Raw genomic sequence first — 18,991 nt, 5'->3', positions numbered from 1 at the left:
TCTCATCCGGGACTCCGAACAACTTTCGGGTTTCCGCATACATATATCTCTACAACCCTAGCGTCACCGAACCTTAAGTGTGTAGACCCTACGGGTTCGGGAGACATGCAGCCATGACCGAGACGCCTCTCCGGTCAATAACCAACAGCGGGATCTGGATACCCATGTTGGCTCCCACATCTTCCACGATGATCTCATCGGATGAACGACGGTGTCGAGGATTCAATCAATCCGTATGCAATTCCCTTTGTCAAACGGTATGTTACTTGCCCGAGATTCGATCGTCGGTATCCCAATACCTTGTTCAATCTCGTTACCGGCAAGTCTCTTTACTCGTACCACAATGCATGATCCCGTGACTAACGCCTTAGTCACATTGAGCTCATTATGATGATGCATTACCGAGTGGGCCCAGAGATACCTCTCCGTCACACGGAGTGACAAATCCCAGTCTCGATCCGTGCCAACCCAACAGACACTTTCGGAGATACCCGTGGTGCACCTTTATAGTCACCCAGTTACGTTGTGACGTTTGGCACACCCAAAGCACTCCTACGGTATCCGGGAGTTGCACGATCTCATGGTCTAAGGAAAAGATACTTGACATTGGAAAAGCTCTAGCAAACGAAACTACACGATCTTTTATGCTATGCTTAGGATTGGGTCTTGTCCATCACATCATTCTCCTAATGATGTGATCCCGTTATCAATGACATCCAATGTCCATAGTCAGGAAACCATGACTATCTGTTGATCAACGAGCTAGTCAACTAGAGGCTTACTAGGGACACGTTGCGGTCTATGTATTCACACATGTATTATGATTTCCGGACAATACAATTATAGCATGAATAATAGACAATTATCATGAACAAAGAAATATAATAATAACCATTTATTATTGCCTCTAGGGCATATTTCCAACACGGGGAGCCTGCTTCAGTCCATAAATGGCCTTCGTCAGATGACAGAGATGATGAGGCTGAGTGTGATCAACAAATCCAGGTGGCTGCCGCATGTAAACCTCTTCTTCATGCAATCCATGAAGAAAGGCGTTCTGCACATCAAGCTGGCGGAGAGACCATCTGCGAGAAACTGCTAGAGACAGAAGAAGTCGAATAGTGGTAGGCTTGACAACTGGGCTGAATGTATCCTCATAGTCCAGGCCCTGACGCTGTTTAAAGCCCTTAGCCACGAGACGCGCTTTGTAGCGCTCAATGGAACCATCTACATGTTTCTTCACCTTGAACACCCACTTCGAATCAATGATGTTGATGCGAGACGGAGGGGGAACAAGTGTCCAGGTCTTATTCTTCATAAGAGCATGATATTCTTGTTCCATAGCAGCCCTCTAGTGTGGAATACTCATAGCGTCTTGATAACTACGTGGTTCGGCGGTTGGATCATCCACAGCATGAGCCAGGCAGCAGCAAGATAGGTGACCGTGCCATCGGTGCCCTCCTTGGGACGAACAATGCCACTGCGGTTGCGAGTGTGTGGACGCCGCGGGGGAGGAAACACCGGGGCCGGCGGGATGTCCGGAGCAGGTGAGGCTGGTCCAGGGGACTCCGGCGAAGAAGGACCGGGTGACGTCGGGCCGGGAGACGGCGGACCAGGCGACAGCAGGCCAGGCGACGTAGGCCCCGGCGGCGTGTGAGCCGCTGCAGACCCGGGCGAAGTAGGCACCAAGGACGCCCGTGCGGATGGTGAGGGCGATGATGGAGGGGAGTCCGGGCGAGGAGGTGGCGACGGAGACTACTCAGAGGTGGCCGTCGGAGGCTCTGGCCCGGTCGCAGTAGCCAGCATGGGCTCCGGTCCAGGCGCGGTTGGAGACGGGGCGCCTGGTGCGGGGTCGAGGGCGGGAGGCAGTGCATGCACCGGCCGATCGACATGCACCACAGGCGACATAGCGGGTCCGTCAGGGAGGAGTTCCAGGCGAGCTCCACGTCCAATTCCTGCACCATGATTAGGTAACAACACAGGCAAATAAGCAACATCTTCAAATTGGCCAGGCATAAGAGGAGATGAATGCATAGAAGGTGTTGTGGTGGATGACTGAGGCATGGCAGAAAAGGGGAAGACGGTCTCATAAAAAACAACATCCCGAGATATGTAAACTCGATTGGTTGGGACATGGAGACACTTGTAGCCTTTATGGAGAGAACTATACCTTAAGAACACACACTTTTTGGAGCGAAACTCAAGTTTGCAATCATTATAAGGACGAAGATGAGGCCAGCAGGCACACCCGAACACCTTAAAAAAGGTATAGTCAGGAGTTTCACCTAAGAGAAGCTCAATCGGAGTTTTCATATTAAGAACACGCGTAGGTAATCTATTAATGAGAAAACACGCAGTAGCAAAAGCATCACTCCAAAAACGAAATGCTATAGAAGCATGAGCAAGAAGTGTGAGGCCGGTCTCAACTATATGGCGATGTTTGCGCTCAACAACGCCATTCTGCTGATGTGTATGCGGGCATGATAAACGATGAGAGATCCCAAGCTTATTAAAGAAGGCGTTGAGTTTGCGATATTCGCCCCCCCAATCTGATTGAACATGAATAATTTTATGCTTGAGTAGACGTTCAACACATGCAATTGAAACTGTATGAATATATCAAACACATCAGATTTGTGCTTAAGAAGATAAAGCCAAGTGAAGCGACTATAGGCATCAACAAAACTAACATAATAGTTGTGACCACTAACAGATGTTTGTGCCGGACCCCACACATCAGAAAACACAATTTGAAGAGGGTTCTTTACTTCTCTAGTAGATGAAACAAAAGGTAGCTGATGACTCTTGCCTTGCTGACAGGCATCACACACGGACATCTCTTTATTGCTAGACACTAATGGCAGCTCATGACGGTGGATTATGTGGCGAACGATGGGTGTGGTGGGGTGACCAAAGCGAGAGTGCCACTGGGAAGGCGACACACGAACACCGCTGAAGACGCACGGGGCGAATGGATCCTCCAAAGGGTACAAGCCTTGCCTCAACCGGCCACAAAGCAGAACGTCCCGGGTTGCTCGATCCTTAACAAAAAGATTAAAAGGGTGAAATTCACATAGGACATGATTATCAAGGGTGAGCTTAGGGACAGATAAAAGATTACGAGTTACCGAGGGTACCCGTAAAACATTACGAAGATGGAGCTGCCTAGAGGGATGACTAGTTAAAAGAGATGCTTGGCCAATATGAGAGATGGGCATACCTACACCATTGGCGGTGCGAACCTGATCGTGTCCGTAGTAGGGCTGGTAGGTGGAGAGTTTGTTGAGCTCGTTCGTCATGTGATCCGTGGCACCGGTGTCCATGTACCAGGCTGGATCAACACGGTAGGATGGTGTGTATCCCTGCTCGGCGCGCGGGTCCTTGCCCTTGGCGGCGATGTGGGCAGACGGCGAGGACGGGGCCGGGGCGGGGAGGACCAAAGTCTGCCATGGCAAACTGGCGCTCGTTGCCCTTGCCGTCGTTGCCGATGCCAAGGAAGCTCCTCTGAAAGCGGCGATGACACTTGGAGGCGACATGGCGTTCACGACCACATAGCTGGCACACCACCCTAGTGTTAGGGCCCCCACCCAGGGTCGATGCAGGGGGCGGGGCTGCCTTGCCAGGTGACGGGGCGGGTGGGCGCTGGCCACGAGAGGCCCAGAAGGCCGCCGGCTGGCGGTGATGGTGGCGGAGGAGCGACGAGCCTCGACGCGTTGCTCGGTGAAGAGGAGGCGTGAGTAGAGCTCGTGAGGAGGCATCGCTGGCTTGGCGTTGTGGACGGCCTCGGCGAGATTGTCGTAGTCGGCGTCGAGGCCTTTGATGACGAAGCTGGCGAACTCCTCGTCGCTAAGCGGCCGACCAATAGAGGTGAGCGTGTCCACCAGCACCTTCATCTTGTTGAAGTAGGTCGTAGCGGAGGAGTCCAGCTTCTTCATGTCGGCGAGTTCGCTGCGAAGGGCCATCGAGCAGGAGGTAGAGACCTGGGCAAAGGCGTGCTCCAGGGTCGTCCAGGCGTCCATGGAGGTGGCGGCGAAGAGACAAAGGCCAGTGACCCCATCGCCGAGGGAACCCTGGATGGCAGAGAGGATCGCCTGGTCCTGCTGCACCCACATACGGTGTTCCGGGTTGATGGCCGGGCCATGGACGGTAGGGATGACCTGCGGAGGACACGATAGCGAACCATCAACAAACCCGAGGAGAGACCGGCTGCGTAGCAGCGGTAGGACCTTGGCGCGCCAGAACAAGTAGTTGTCCGGCGTGAGTCGGATGGCGATCAAGTTGTCGAAGTGGAACGGCCCGGTGGGCGTGATTGCGCCAGCATCAGGGACGATTGGCGGCGGAGCCACGACAGGATCCACGACCGCGACCGATGCCGCGGGTGGCGGCGCGGGGACGATCGGGATCACGGCCGCGGGTGGTGCCGTGAGCGAGGCCGCAGGTGGCTACGCGGGCAGCGTCTCCTCCGAGGTCGCCGGGATGACTGCGAATGTCGAGGAGGATCCAGAGGAGGCCATCGCGGGCGGCGGCGACGCGACTAGTGCTGAGGCCGTCGCGGGCGGTGACGGTGGGATCGGCGCTGAAAACAGGGAGCCGACGGCGGTGGTGCCGAAGAACTGAGGCACTGACGGAGCCAGGGGGCGAGGTGGGAGGTTGAGGAGGGCGGCAAGCGACGCGGGGATAAACCCGGAGCTGGCGGCACCCGAAGCGGAAGCGGTCATGGCGCCGGCGGCGGCAGCCCTAGGGTTTAGGGTTTTGGTGCGGCGGCGGCGGCGGGTGGGTGGACGTGGAGGACCTAGGTTAGACTCGATATCATGTAAAACGTAGGTTTTGGGGGAACTGGCTCAACCCTCAAAGGGGTGGCCTATCACATATATATAATGATAACATACAAGTCCAATACCAATAAGGTATGGTTTACACAGTAGGGCTACAATACGAAGTCTAACATTATCTGCTCCATTAAACTTCAACCTTGCGCTGATCTTGATCTTGTTCAAGATTCAGATACTTGCCAGGTTTAGTAGAAGCTGGGGTACTTGTAATGTGAGCTATAAAATACAGAGTTCGGTCGCAGATATCCCTCCCGTGATGCTCCCGCGAGTGCCAGGGGGGAAACCCTAGCGCCGCCTCGACCTCCCCCCCCTCCTCCCTCCCTCCCCTCACCGCTGCCTCGATGTACTGGCGGGCAAAGCCCGGCCAGTGCTGGTGGCGGCGGGGCACTTTCCTTCCCCCGCTCGGCCCGGCAGGCGCGGGCCTCAGGGTCGGGCGGCGGCGCGACATTGGCTCGGGGCATGGCGGCAGCAGACGGCGGCGGAGACGCGGGCTGTGGGCGGCGGCGTGAAGGGGCTGCAGCAGCGGTGGTGCGCGGTGGGCTCCGGCGGCGACGGACGGCCAGATCTGGGCCCAGGCGGCGTGGGTTGCGGGCGTCCGCTCCTACCGTGGCCGCGGCTGGTGTTGGTGGAGGCGCAACAACGATGGCTGGTGGGCGTGCTGGTCGGGATCCAGGCGTCCCGCCGGCTGGACGACGGCGGCAGCGCAGATGGGCTCCCCGGTGAGTTTTCTTGGTGGTCAGCGGCGGTCCTTGGGGGTCCTCCTCGCCAGTGGCCGGGTCTGCGACGGTGGCTTTGCGCTGTTCTATGACGGCTGCTGAGATGGGGCGGCACAGGGGTGTGTCTAGTGGGGAGGTTGGCTGGAGGGATGGGCGGCGCCGACGTGCTCAGGTCACCCGTCACTGGCACAGGGGTGTGCCGGTCCGGATGCGTCCGCTCCCTCACCTCCCCCTTTCCCAACCACGTGCAGGTTGTCGCAACTCCGGCGATGCTCAAGGCGGGTCGTCCCCCGCGAGACATCGGTCGGGGGTGTCCCTCTGGTACAAAGCTGGCCTCTTTGGATGGTCTTGGGGGTGCCTGGATGTTGGGCGGCGGCCCTGGTGGCGGGAGGCGTGGAGTTCGAGGGCGGAACCTGCGTCTCAGGTGCGGGCGGGCAGCCATGGCTTCATGTGGGGCTTGGCTGCGGGTGGTGGGCGGAGCGGGGGTGTCGGAGGGGTGTGATCGCCGGGGTCCATCACTTGCCCAGTCCTCGTACCGGCCGGCTGCTGCGGCGTCCACGGACGCCGTATCCTTCTTGAAGGCTCCGTCGCGGTGCTCCCACTCCTCCATGTGGCTCCGGGTGAAAACTTGATCTCCAGATCGGATGGTGGCGGCTATCCGTGGTCGTACCCTTTTGGGAGGCACCGTCGTGGAGTCCTTGCTCCGTCATTGTCTGTCTCACCCCTCCTCGATGGCTCCAAGTAGTTCTTCTTGCTTCATCTCTAGTTTGCTTGGTTGTCGTTCGAGTGGTGTGTCGGTGCCCGGCACCTTTGTATCGTTTCGCTCGGATGTATATGGTGATGTTTACTTTATAATATATATCTAGTTTCAGACTCGTTACTTCAGTTGAGAAGACAATGGCTTTTAACTTGTCCAGATGGTACTACAGTAGTATTTAAACTGTGATTTGTTTATTTGCTCCGGTGCCTTTTCCAGATCAAGTACGAGCTGGGAAACGCTGAGGTGGTGTGTGAACTTTCTGGCCCTGCTTGCTTGATGAGAAGATTTACCGGCATAGAGTGAGATGGATGTCATCATCTCTGGATTATGCAGATATATATAATATACAGACAGTTAAGCAGCAGTTTCATCGTCTGTATGATAGAGAGGCATTTCTCCTGGTGTCAGCGTTGTTTAGTTCTGGTTGAGTAAACAGTATTGATTTGACCTTTTAACTTGTTCAGAACACAACACCTGCTATGTGAACCGTGATCTCTTTTTTTAACCTGTTTCGATGTTTGTATGTAGAGATCAAGTACTAGTACAAGTTGATGGGGAAAAAAGCTCATGTCCGTGAACTGTTTGGTCCTGTCTTCCGTATAAATGGAATGATTTGTCCTTTGACATTTCCCCGGGTTTAGTAAGAGTTGGGATATGTTGTACTCACACCTGCGAGCTGTCTATCTAGTTTCAGCGTCATTATTATTTGGTTGAGAAGACATTGAGTAGCCTTCAACTTAGTTGAGAAACATTGCTGTACGGCAGCAGTGCTGATTACTGGGGGCGTTGCCGGCACTACTGGCGGCGTGGGTGGAAAGAAGAAGAGAGATTTTACTGAAACTGGAAAAAAAATCAGTCAATTGAGCCATAGGTGCTTCTTACTACGGGCGTTCGCCGGGCCCTCACTCCCAGCGAACGTTCGCTAGTTAGCATCACCGATTAGGAGTATATTTCATCAAACTTGGTCCAAACTCGAACAGTAGTGAGATTTAATGACAGCGCGAGGGAGAGGAGGTGGATATTGGATTAATCGTGCGTGATAATTAGGCGGTTTCTCCTCCCAGATCCAGGGCTCTCCACCCCTCTTCCTTCTCGCACAATGCCCGGCGGCGGCTCCTGTCACGGGGGAATCAGGCCATTGGCGAGGTCTTCCAGCCATATATAGTTCGAGGGCTTCCCTACGGCGGAGGAGCTCTTTTCGTTCCCCCGATAAAAAGCACGGCGGAGGGGCCCAAGAAGCGCATCGCCGATCTCAAGATTGAGCCATACTGTAAGGAAGTAAGTAAGTGCATCATCGCTCATCTGGTTTATTTTGGTGGCTTCCCTTGGCGTGTGGGGAAACAGAGCCATGGATGAATAGCACGCCAATCTAATCAATGCACTGAAACACTAAGGCAAGTGTGTATATATATCGACACTCTGTGTAGTTATATTACAGTTCATTCGCATAAAATGCGTATAATCAAAATAGAGTAGTCATTAACCAGCATGATATAGTTTACAAACACAATTACCTTGTTTCCGGAGGTACATATCGCATTACTCAAAGATCAAAGTAGAATTTTTTTATGAATAAATATGCTGGAAGGTAATTAAAACCCAGATTGATGGATCAATCCAACCTGAGTAGAGGAAGACACGCAAGTAGAGGCCCCGAGGAAGATCCATGAGTTGTCACGCGGCACGCCATAAATTTATAGAGAACTTCAAGAACAACTATGCATGTTTCTTCTCCACATATGGCCTGTTGATGTGTCCCTCTACGAATTTTTTCCATCCTTTCACTGTATCATCAGTAGCATAACGGTGGAGTATCACCTCACTGAGGTTTGACAGATGTGTTATGCCCGAGACTCCACGAAGTACTGGACAAAGCAGCTGAAGAGAACCTAGAAGGGTCATGGCTCCTTCGTCGATTAGTATAGGCCGGAGCTTTGACGACTCAAAGCACAGCCAGACGAGGCTTTTGAATCCACCAGCTTTCACATGGAAGACGTGATTCCATAATCCATCAACATCCTCGGCGAGCTTGAGATATTGCAGGCAATGCAAGTGCTGCAGCTCTGACAATTCCACGCTCTTGCGACCAGTTGAGAAGAGGTGCAGCTTCTTGAGATTACTAACCTGTTTTAACTCGGCAGGCTTAGGCAGGCTTCCCAATCCTTGACGTCATTTGAAGCAGGCTTAAGCAGTATCTGGGCTTCCAGATAGTGCTCGGCATTTGTTCTTGTCATGTGAAGAAACAGAACGTACTTTGAATGATTCTATGGAGGAAAGATCCCCTGCTATTCAAACATTGCTATGCGATAGTGATGTGTTCAGACCATTGCAGCATCTAGCAAAATACAACACTTTGCATGCCTTGAAGCTCTGTCTGAGAACTTTCTCATTTCCGTTGAAACCAAAGTATCTACATCACCTGAGGTACCTTGATCTCTTAGAAAGTTTTATAATATCACTTTCTGAAGGTATAAGTATTCTATATAACCTGCAAGTGCTGGACCTTTCCAACTGCCGTTATCTTGAACGACTTCCAAGGCAAATGAAGTATATGACTTCCCTCTGCCACCTCTACACTCATGAATGTCCGAGGTTGAAGAGCATGCCTCCAGGACTTGAAAATCTCACTAAGCTGCAGACACTCACAGTTTTGGTAGCAGGAGTTCCTGGCCCTAATTGCACTGATGTTGTAGAGCTGCAGCATTTAAACCTTGGTGGTCATCTAGAGCTACGCCAGGTAGAGAATGTTAAAGAAGCAGAGGCAAAAGTGGCGAATCTTGGAAACAAGAAGGATCTCAGAGAACTGACATTAAGATGGAATTCTGTTCGTGACAGCAAGGTGCTCGACAATTTCGAACCACATGGTGGGCTGCAGGTTCTGAAGGTATATTCCTATGGAGGAGAGTGCATGGGTATGCTGCAAAACATGGTTGAGATCCATCTTTTTCATTGTGAAGGATTGCAAATTTTGTTCAGATGCAGTGCAATCTTCACTTTTCCAAACCTGAAGGTACTAATGCTAGAACATTTGTTGGGTTTTGAAAGATGGTGGGAAATAGATGAGAGGCAAGAAGAACAAACAATATTGCCTGTGCTTGAGAAGTTGTTTATTAGTAATTGTGGAAAGTTGGTAGCATTACCTGAAGCACCATTGCTGCAAGGACCTTGTGGTGAAGGTGGTTATACATTGGTACGCTCAGCATTTCCTGCCCTGAAGGTACTTAAAATGAAAGATTGGAGAGCTTTCAGAGATGGGATGCAGTCGAAGAGACTCAAGGAGAACAGATATTGTCGGTTAAGGACTGCCCACAGCTGATAGATTTACCTGAAGCACCATTGCTTCAAGAACCATGTAGTGAAGGTGGTTATAGATTGGTACGTTCAGCCTTTCCTGCCACTGGTAGAGAATAGGCCTTTAGTCCCAGTTCGCAAAGGCCATTAATCCCGGCTATGCAACCGGGACTAAATATGCGCGACTAAAGGCCCCCCCCTTTAGTCGCGCCTCTTACGAACCGCGACTAAAGGCCCGTCCATGTGGGCGCCAGGAGTCCGTCGGGGCGGAGGACCTTTAGTCCCGGTTCTCGTGGCTAACCGGGACTAAAGGCCTCCTCCGCAGGTTTAGGGTTTTAGCCCCCCTAAACCTGGTTTTTTTGCGAATTTTTTTATTTTTTTTTTAATTTTCAAATTTCTGAATTATTTTAACCTCTAATCTCTAATCACCATCCCTCATCACTGCTCAATTTATCCTCTAATCTTTAATCACCCCTCATCATTCCAAATCATCTAACTTCCCGGACGGTCACCCATCCTCTCACTACTCCAGCCTGAGCACGCTTAACTTCCGGGTTCTATTCTCCCTCGTTTCCAAGTCTGCACTTGTTGTTTTCCTGACAATAGTAGGATGTCAATTCTATTAACCCTCAGGAATTTAGCTTGAGCATGAAGTGACACATTTCACTGTTTGAGTTTGAAACTATTGTTTTAAAAAACAATAATTATTTAGTAACACTAATATTTATGGAATAATTAGTTTGACCATTGTTTGACCACAGTTTGATCAGATTTGACCAAAATTTTAAAAAAACTAAAATAATTATTTAGTAACACTAATATTCTAGAATAATTAGTTTGACCATTGTTTGACCACAGTTTGACCACAATTTGAAATTTTTTGAATTTTTTTGCCTCCCCAGATCTTAAAAGCCCCGTATCTTTTTTTCTATTAGGTTTTTGAGGATTTTGAAAATGTTTAACGGGGTTCTCCCCGTTAAATTCGGATGTAACTTTTCGAGTAGATGATTTTTTCATATAAAAAACTTTTTCATCCGAGTTCGTATGCAAAAGTTATGCCCATTTTAAGAAATTCCAGAGAGATTTTGCAAATAAAGTCGAAATTCATATTTGTTAATTTTCCCAACAATTAGACCACATATCACATGAGAAACTTATTTTATTTTATTTTTTTGACATTTCCATCATTTTCTTTTGGTTTTTCTAAAACTGAAAAGGCGGTCGGGGGGGGGGGGGGGGGTAGAGTTTGATGGCCCCTTTAGTACCGGTTCGTGCCGTGAACCGGTACTAATGCCTCAAATCCCATTAGTACCGGTTGGTGGCACCAACCGGGACTAAAGGACTAACCTTTAGTCCCGGTTGGTCTGCTCAACCGCGACTAAAGGCCTTCGGGCCAGCCTGAGGAGGCCAACCGGGACTAAAGGCCCTCCCGTCCGCCAGCTGTCGACCGAGCGCGCTGGGCCCAGATAGTTGGTCGCGGGTCTCCTCCCGAACCGCGACTAAAGAACCCTTTTGTCGCGGTTCGATTATTTTGGGGACTAATGGCGGCGTATGGAAGCCTCTTTTTCTACTAGTGTGCCTTAAAGGTGCTCAGAATGAAATGCTTGGGGAGCTTTCAGAGATGGGATGCAGTCGAAGGGACATTGTTTCCTCAGCTTGAGGAACTGTTAGTTTTGAGATGCCCAAAGGTAACAGATTTACCTGAAGCATCAAAACTCAGTGTATTATTTATTATAGATGGCAAGCAAGAGATCTTCCACTGTGTAGACAGGTATTTGTCTTCATTGACCAATCTGACACTGAGGCTGGAATACACAGAAACAACATCAGAGGCTGAGTGCACTTCAATTGTACTGGTGGACAGCAAAGAGAAATGGAACCAGAAATCCGTTCTTACAGTTGTGAGGTTAGGATGCTGCAACTCATTCTTTGGACCAGGTGCACTAGAGCCGTGGGACTATTTTGTACACCTTGAAAAGTTGGAAATTGATAGATGCGCTGTGCTCGTTCACTGGCCAGAGAAAGTGTTCCTAAGCTTGGTATCCTTGAGGACATTAGTCAGTACAAACTGCGAAAATCTGACTGGATATGCACAAGCTCCTGCAAGCTCCTGTTGAGCCATTGGCGTCCGAAAGGAGTGAACACCTGAGAGGTCTGGAGTCTCTTTGCTTAAGAAACTGCCCAAGTTTAGTAGAGATGTTCAACGTCCCGGCATCTCTCAGGGAAATGGATATTTCCGTGCAGTGAGCTTGAGTCCATATTCGGCAAGCAGCAGGGCATGCCAGATTTAGCCCAAGGGTCTTCCTACACTGAGGTAATCGTGCGTGCAGATGTATCAGAGTTGTCATCCTCACTCATGAATCGCTTTTTCCATGCCTAGAATCTCTATGCTTATTTTATTGTGGAAGCTTACCAGCGGTTCTAAATCTGCCTCCATCCTTAAAGACCATAGTTATTAGTAGTTGCAGTAGTATTCAAGTCCTATCATGTCAACTGGGTGGGCTCAAGAAACCACAAGCCACTACCTCGATAAGCAGAAGTCCTATCATGCCAGAGCCATGAGCAGCAACAGCACCAACCGCAAGAGAGCATTTACTTCCTCCCCATCTCGAATTTCTATCAATACAGGACAGTGCTAGCATGTTGGGTGGGACTCTTCGTCTGCCTGCACCCCTCAAGAGGTCCAAGGCGCTCCCTCCCTCTTCCTTCCCGCACAATGCCCGGCGGCAGCTCCAGTCATGGGGAATCAGGCCATTGGCGAGGTGCGGCCCACCGACGCGCGGGTCTTCCGGCCACAGTTCGAGGCCAACCCTACGGCGGAGGAGCTCTTTTCTTCTCCCCGATAAAGCACGGTGGAGGAGCCTAAGAAGCGCATAGTCGATCTCAAGATTGGGCCATAGTGTAATTAAGTAAGTGCATCATCGCTTATCTCATTTATTTTGGTGGCTTCCGTTCGCGTGTGGTGCTAAGGCAAGTGTGTGTGTGTGTGTCTAATCAAAATAGAGTAGCGATTAACCAGCATGATATATAGTTTACAAACACAATTACCCTGTTTCCGGAGGTACATATCTCATTACAGTTTACTGCTCGACGGGCTCAAATGTACAAATTATTTATTTTGTGAATATAAATATGCTGGGAGGTAATTAAAACCCAGATTGATGGATCAACCGAACATGTCAATAGAGGGCCCGAGGAAGATCCATGAGTAGTCACGCGGCTCGCCATAAATTTATAGAGAACTTCAGGAACAATTATGCCTGCTGCCTCTCCACATACGGCCTGTTGATGTGTCCCTCTACGAATTTTTTCCATCCTTTCACTGTATCATCGGTAGCATAACGGTGGAGTATCACCTCTCTGAGGTTTGACATATGTCTTATGCCCGAGACTCCACGAAGTGCTGGCGAAAGCAGCTGAAGAGAACCCACAAGGGTCATGGCTCCTTCGTCGATCATTATAGGAGGGAGCTTTGAGGCCTCAAAGCACAGCCAGATGAGGCTTTCGAATCCGCCAGCTTTCACATGGAAGACGTGATTCCATAATCCATCAACATCCTCTGCGAGCTTGAGATATTGCAGGCAATGCAAGTGTTGCAGCTGCGACAATTCGTCGCTCTTGCGACCAGTTGAGAAGAGGTGCAGTTTCTTGAGATTGCTCACCTGTTTTAACTCGGCAGTCTTAGGCAGAGTTCCAAATCCTTGACACAGTTTGATGGCACTTATAGTGCCACCGGTCTTGAGAAAATCCAGAAAGGTATTGGGGACACAATTGAAATCAACGGACACGGAGTCGAGATCCATACAAGGATCCGGATCGATAGAACGCTTCTTAAGAGTGGATTCCAGGCCAGTGTGAACCAAATTCCTATCACCAGGGATTGGTTCTGGTATACAAGTGGCAGGAACTGTGCTACTCGGAGCTTCCTTGTACCACACCTTTACCTTCTTCAGCTTTGTGGCGTGATGTACTACATCTACGACAATCTCTAAACATGGTGTCTCGTGGACAGATATACCACCAAGAGTGTGCAGCTGACTTCTCTTTTCTGAAAGAAACTTGGCAACCTTGTCTCTGTTTTTGTTGTCCACGTTGGTTAGCTCAAACTTGCCAAACAGGTAGGCAATCCGTGGGAGCATGATGACTTCCACAGGCAATTTTTCCACCAGTGTGCCCCGAGTGTCCAGCGTCTCTAAGCATTGGAGCTCCTTCACATTTTCGGGAAGCTCCTTGGTATCTGAATTCCTGAGGCTGAGAAACCTGAGAAGCAGCAACCCACATATGTTATCAAGAACCTCCTTTGTAAGCCCAGTGCAACCTTCGAGGTCCAAGACTCTCACCAGCTTGCATTCCTCAAAATCCAGAATCCTACTCTTGAATATTGCCAAGGACCTGAGAACAGACAAATCCATTCCCTCTGGACGTGTGGTGCCTCGTACAAGGGAGCTGGACTGAACAGTGAGCCGGCGGACTTTGCCGGTTCTGCTATGCAGAGCCTTGTCCTCGTGAATCAGACTCATGAAGTTTCTGGACACTGCTATCTTGATGGTAAACTCCAGCATTATACTATGCACTCGGCACCTCTTGGCAACGTTGGTATAGTTGCGAATGGGAACGGGCTCAATCATGCTATGGTCCATCAATTTCCTCAAACACTCACGGACATCTCCAACAATCAACTGTTGATCTTTGGCTACATCGTCATCTCTAGGAAGCAATCCTTCTGCTATTAATCTTCTGACTAGGGAATTGGTGGCTGTCTGATGACCATGGGAAAATATGCTTACATAAAGTAAGCACTCCTTCTCACCATGTTTGAGGTTCTCGTAGGGCTCAACAAGCGCCTTTCTCATTTCCGCAAATGCGGAGAAATCCTCAGAAGAGCTGGTCTCACGACATGCCAGGCAGTCACGAAGTTCTTGGCTTACTTGCTTAAAATCTTTAATTGTTGGATCTGGCCCTTTCTGACGCAAATATTTAGCTGTACTGATCAATGCCATTGGTAAGCCATCACACTTTTTAGTGATGATATCAACATCATTGTCCTGCAAGTCAACTTCATCTTCTGCTGAGTAGCCATCATCTTGCCAGAACTTCGTCCGGAATAGTCTTCTTGAATTTTCTTTGTCCAGACCTTTCATTGTGTACATATAACTGCCAGGTCTCCCACAGCTTCGCGCCCTGGCGACGGATGGAACGATTGTGCTTAAAATTATTCTGCTGTCCATGACATTTCCACGGAATGCATTACTTATGTCCTTCCATGGTGTCACTCGCTCCATGTCATCAACAAAGACCAGGTACCTAACAATATTGAGAATGAGTATATCCTTTTATGAGAGCATGTACAAAGATATGCCTACTGATATATTCAAAATGTATCTGTATTATGTTTTATTTATGCAAAAAAGTGGCCGTGTCCTGTCCAGAAATAGTTTCTAAAATCTTTTGCACAACTACCATTTACTTAGTCTTGCTATTCATACTTCTTTGGTGTAATTAATTTCAAAGTGTTTTTATTGGTTTCTTCTAGATGGGTGAATTGTTTGGACCCTAAAGAACCTATCACAAATTTAGAAGCCAATTTGATGTAGATGTTTTCTGAACAAGGAATGTGAGGTTTTGAACCTTTCAACACAAATATGACGTTGAACTGACAAAGTTACAGCAAGACATTTAATGTCACACCGAGCTACCTAAAAAGTGCACATGGGCCACCTAATTCAGCGTCCGAATGATTGTACTTAGGTTTTTCATTCTTTATCATGGACCACCTAACGACGGGTGAATTTATCTAAATTTCTAATTAAACTTCAAATTGGATTTGGCTCACATTGCCATCCTCTAATCAATGTTACAAATAGCAGGAGCATGTGAGCTTGGGGGCCCAAAACGCTCCCCTCGGATATATGTATATATTGTATCCTTATTGTCAAGGTTAACCTTGGGCATGTTATGTTGTGTTAACAAAAAGAGACGTGTGCATCAGATGAAGTGCATCAGGGGATGCGAATTGCCAAGTTGAAAGGATATCTTAGCCCCTAATTTGGTTTTGGTGTTAATGGCGAGTGATTAGTGGGACTACTGTCTTAGCTAGTGTTCAAAGAAGATTAGTCCCAAAGTATTGAAAAAAAGGATTGGAGACCTCACAACCGAAAATTGATATGTATCGGTGTGTAAATTTCCATCTTTTTTGTTTATTTGGGTCGTCTTGACGCTGCATCATTAAGAGGGTGAAATAAAGTTCAAGGTGGTGTATCATTATTGATACATATACATCCTATGATACGCATGTGGCTTTTTCACCGAGTAAAGGTAACTACTCCAAAGCCTCATTACTAATGTTTCAATGAAGGTCGGGTAGCCTCGGATAGTGATACCTCTCGGGTGGCCTGGAAGTATATGGCCTGAGTTACAAATCCTAGGGAAATCCTTGCTATTTGGTCCAGATTTGAGCCCAAAGGAAGTTGGATTTAAATTGGGGACATTGACGCCCTCTCATGGATCTAGAGGCTGAGGACAAGGAGGGGGAGGTTGTCGAGGCCACGAAGAAGGACAATGCCCCCGAGGGGATTGAGGACAATGATGCTGACGACGATATTGTTGGGGCTTTGTCTTATCCTTTGCACATCCCTAGATCTTACAGTAGCAGGCGGGTGATACCTGGAGTGATCAAATGCCACACCCTTGGGAGGAGTACAAGAGGTAAGGCGGTTGTAAAGCTGTAATGATGCATTTAATTGATAATCTACGAAATATGTTTTTCTAATTCTATACATCCGTCTAAAATACGTCTATATACATCCGTATGTAGTCCATATTAAAATCTCTAAAAAGACTTATAGTTAGGAACGGAGGGAGTAGGTGCTAAATATGGATCAGAAACAAGGCCAAGCGTGATCTTGCTTGTGCGTGAAAGAAAAATGCAAGCGCTCAAAGCATTATTTAGTTATGCGGCCATGCCATGAATTGATGGACGCAGTACCTTTGGAGGTATTAATCATGAATAAAAATCCATCGGAGGTGGTCCTCCCTAAAAGTTGCGCACCAGGAAGTTACAGTTACAACATGGTTTAAAGCCGGACGCCTTTGGCGTCTTCGTTCCAAAAAAAAAACATGGTTGTGCATAATGGCCGCAGAAGGACCTACCATCATGCAACTGAATGTCATTGTCGGTCGATCAAACCGCCTCACATGGCCTTTTGTGCCGCCTGGGAAAGACTATGTATTAATGAGAAAATTTTCTTTCAATTATGAGTTCAAGGGTAGAAATTTTGTCACACATAACCCACATTTGGTTGGTTTAATTTATTATCAAAGTTCAATTTTACAATCATGTGCGCCTTATTCATTGGAATGAAGAGAATATCTATTATGATCCTCTTTCTAGTTTGGTTGTAATCACCTTAGACTTTAAATATTAGGACCGAATCACTACAATAATATTTTGCAAGAGATAAAACTACTCAAATCTAAATATGATTTTCAACATATGACTGTGTATCCTAGCACATGGTATTTTTTTCGTGAACAAATTCAGTTTCTTCCACCTATAACCCTCCAGGTGTAGCCATGTGAGAGATTTTACCTACTTACAATATTAGCACATTTGTTCTTCTTTAGTTTTGAATCCTGTGTGATAGATTTTACCTTGGTTTGTTATTTTCCTGAACTAGACGCATGAGAGAGAGAGAGAGAGAGAGAGAGAGAGACCTTTTGTCCTTTCGGAAATGTTGGACAGCTTCAGAGGTACTCCAGCGGGCTGGTGATAGACGAACCACTTGGAGAATCATGTTTAAGAAACGTTGCAAAGCTTGGGAGATTCTTCCAAGTAGTGATGTAGGAATAACTTCTTCGAGGATCTTGTTTAGAAAACCCGCATGGATGTGGTCGGAGGCCACAACCCATGCCTTGTAATCGAAATCCTTGGTGACAGCATCGTCTTCGTAGAGTGTCCTTGCCAGAGCAGTCTTTCCTGAGCCGCTACATCCAACGATGGAGATGACACTTAGTGTCCCTCGATGGGGCTCAACGTGTGGCGAGAGAAGCTCCTTAATCTCCATTTTTGGTCCTTGGATGCCCACGAGATCCACCTCTCGAGCATAAGAAATTGGAGCTCTAGTCGATGACGGCGGACTGGCCAACGTTGAAGTTCCCCCGGTCGGTGGTGGCATCGGTTCGAAGCTTTTTGGCAGCTCTTCTATCAGACTCTTGATGCGATCCTTGAAATCGTCAATGAGTTGAATAAGTCGAGGACGAGAGTCTAACCCCACCGCAGCGAGGAAGAAGGAGCGACATGGTCCGGGAACCCAGAGAGCTTGTATGAAGTCATCGATATCAAAAGCCAGCTCCTGCAGCTGCAATTGCATTCCTGGTGCCAGTTGCAGCTGCTTTCTCTTGAAGCGCCCTTCGATGTCGATGAGTATCTGGAGATAATTCTTCATGGAAATGAGGCCAACGGCGAGCGAGTCTCTGCGCTCGATGTTTTTCTCTATAAGGTCAGCCAGCGTCTTCATGCACCCCATCACACTCTTGATCAGGCTGATGACCTCCATTGTTCTCCACTCCGCACCTCTCCCTCTCACGCCCTATGAGGAAATGACATCCATCAAGCGTACAGGATGTACACTCAGTAATAGAGGAACGACAGGCTGCATATCTAAGGAGCATGAGAGTATTATGCCAATCACAATTCTAGCCGGTTGCAAGAGTTCTACATAGATTATTCTATACTTCCTCCGTCCAAAAAAATTTGTCCCTCAAATGGATGATGGTGCTAGATACATCCATTTGAGGGACAAAGTTTTTTCGGATGGAGGGAGTATGTATTTGTAATTCCAACATAATTTAGTTATCGATAAGTATTTGTAATGAAAATTTACCTTTTTTTGCTGCTTTCTCAAAACTTCCTTCCAAAGCAAGGTTGATGGCAGCCGTAAACTACATTAAGCAAACTGTGTGCGCCAGAGAGGGAGAGAGAGGGGCACACACACATAAAGCAAACTGTGTGCGCCAGCACGGAATCTAGTCCTTATATGTGATTATTTGATAAATCATGCCCCATCCCGCAAAATTCTTTGTAGAATTTTCATCCAGGAACGCTATGTACCTGCACTTAAATGTATAATGCATTCAGGGCCATCTTAGAAATGGTTCCCATAGAACGTTATATTGCTTCAACTCGATGGATATCCCTTGCTAAGTCCACAGCTGCACTTCGTTAAGTAAACATTTTCTAATTAGCACCCACTAAATACAACTCCCACATGTGGACACACCATCACCACTACGTGTGAAGAATAATCCCATAGGTAGGTTCGTCACCACATGCGAATCACTATGGGTATGCTTATATGAACTTGAAGTCTTCATTATACATACAGCCACACATC

At 48.3% G+C, this 18,991-nt stretch overlaps 1 protein-coding gene and 2 pseudogenes across 1 annotated transcript; 2 read left to right on the top strand and 1 right to left on the bottom strand.

Annotated features, from left to right (window-relative positions):
* Positions 1 to 7,886: 7,886 nt before the first annotated feature.
* LOC123183467 (putative disease resistance protein RGA3) lies at positions 7,887 to 9,815 on the top strand (annotated as a pseudogene).
* Positions 9,816 to 11,179: 1,364 nt separating this feature from the next.
* On the top strand, positions 11,180 to 12,476 carry LOC123183465 (uncharacterized; annotated as a pseudogene).
* Positions 12,477 to 12,768: 292 nt separating this feature from the next.
* LOC123183464 (disease resistance protein RGA4-like) lies at positions 12,769 to 18,154 on the bottom strand. The gene is made up of 2 exons (XM_044596271.1): positions 17,313 to 18,154; positions 12,769 to 14,903 (listed from the first exon to the last, which is right to left on the bottom strand). The coding sequence occupies exons 1-2, from the start codon at positions 18,152 to 18,154 to the stop codon at positions 12,854 to 12,856; spliced, it is 2,892 nt and encodes a 963-aa protein (XP_044452206.1). The 3' UTR covers positions 12,769 to 12,853.
* Positions 18,155 to 18,991: the final 837 nt, after the last annotated feature.

The sequence above is a fragment of the Triticum aestivum genome, chromosome 1D (genome assembly GCF_018294505.1).
Source record: "Triticum aestivum cultivar Chinese Spring chromosome 1D, IWGSC CS RefSeq v2.1, whole genome shotgun sequence".
Lineage (NCBI taxonomy): Eukaryota > Viridiplantae > Streptophyta > Magnoliopsida > Poales > Poaceae > Triticum > Triticum aestivum.
The sequence above is the reverse complement of the archived record's forward strand: the minus strand, read 5'-3'. Positions and strand labels throughout refer to the sequence as shown.

Coding starts and splice junctions, on each gene's coding strand:
- LOC123183464 (XM_044596271.1), bottom strand. CDS start 18,154: ATGGAGGTCATCAGCCTGATCAAGAGTGTGATGGGGTGCATGAAGACG. Junction 14,904..17,312: donor CATTTCCGAAAGGACAAAAG/GTCTCTCTCTCT, acceptor CAATATTGTTAG/GTACCTGGTCTTTGTTGATG.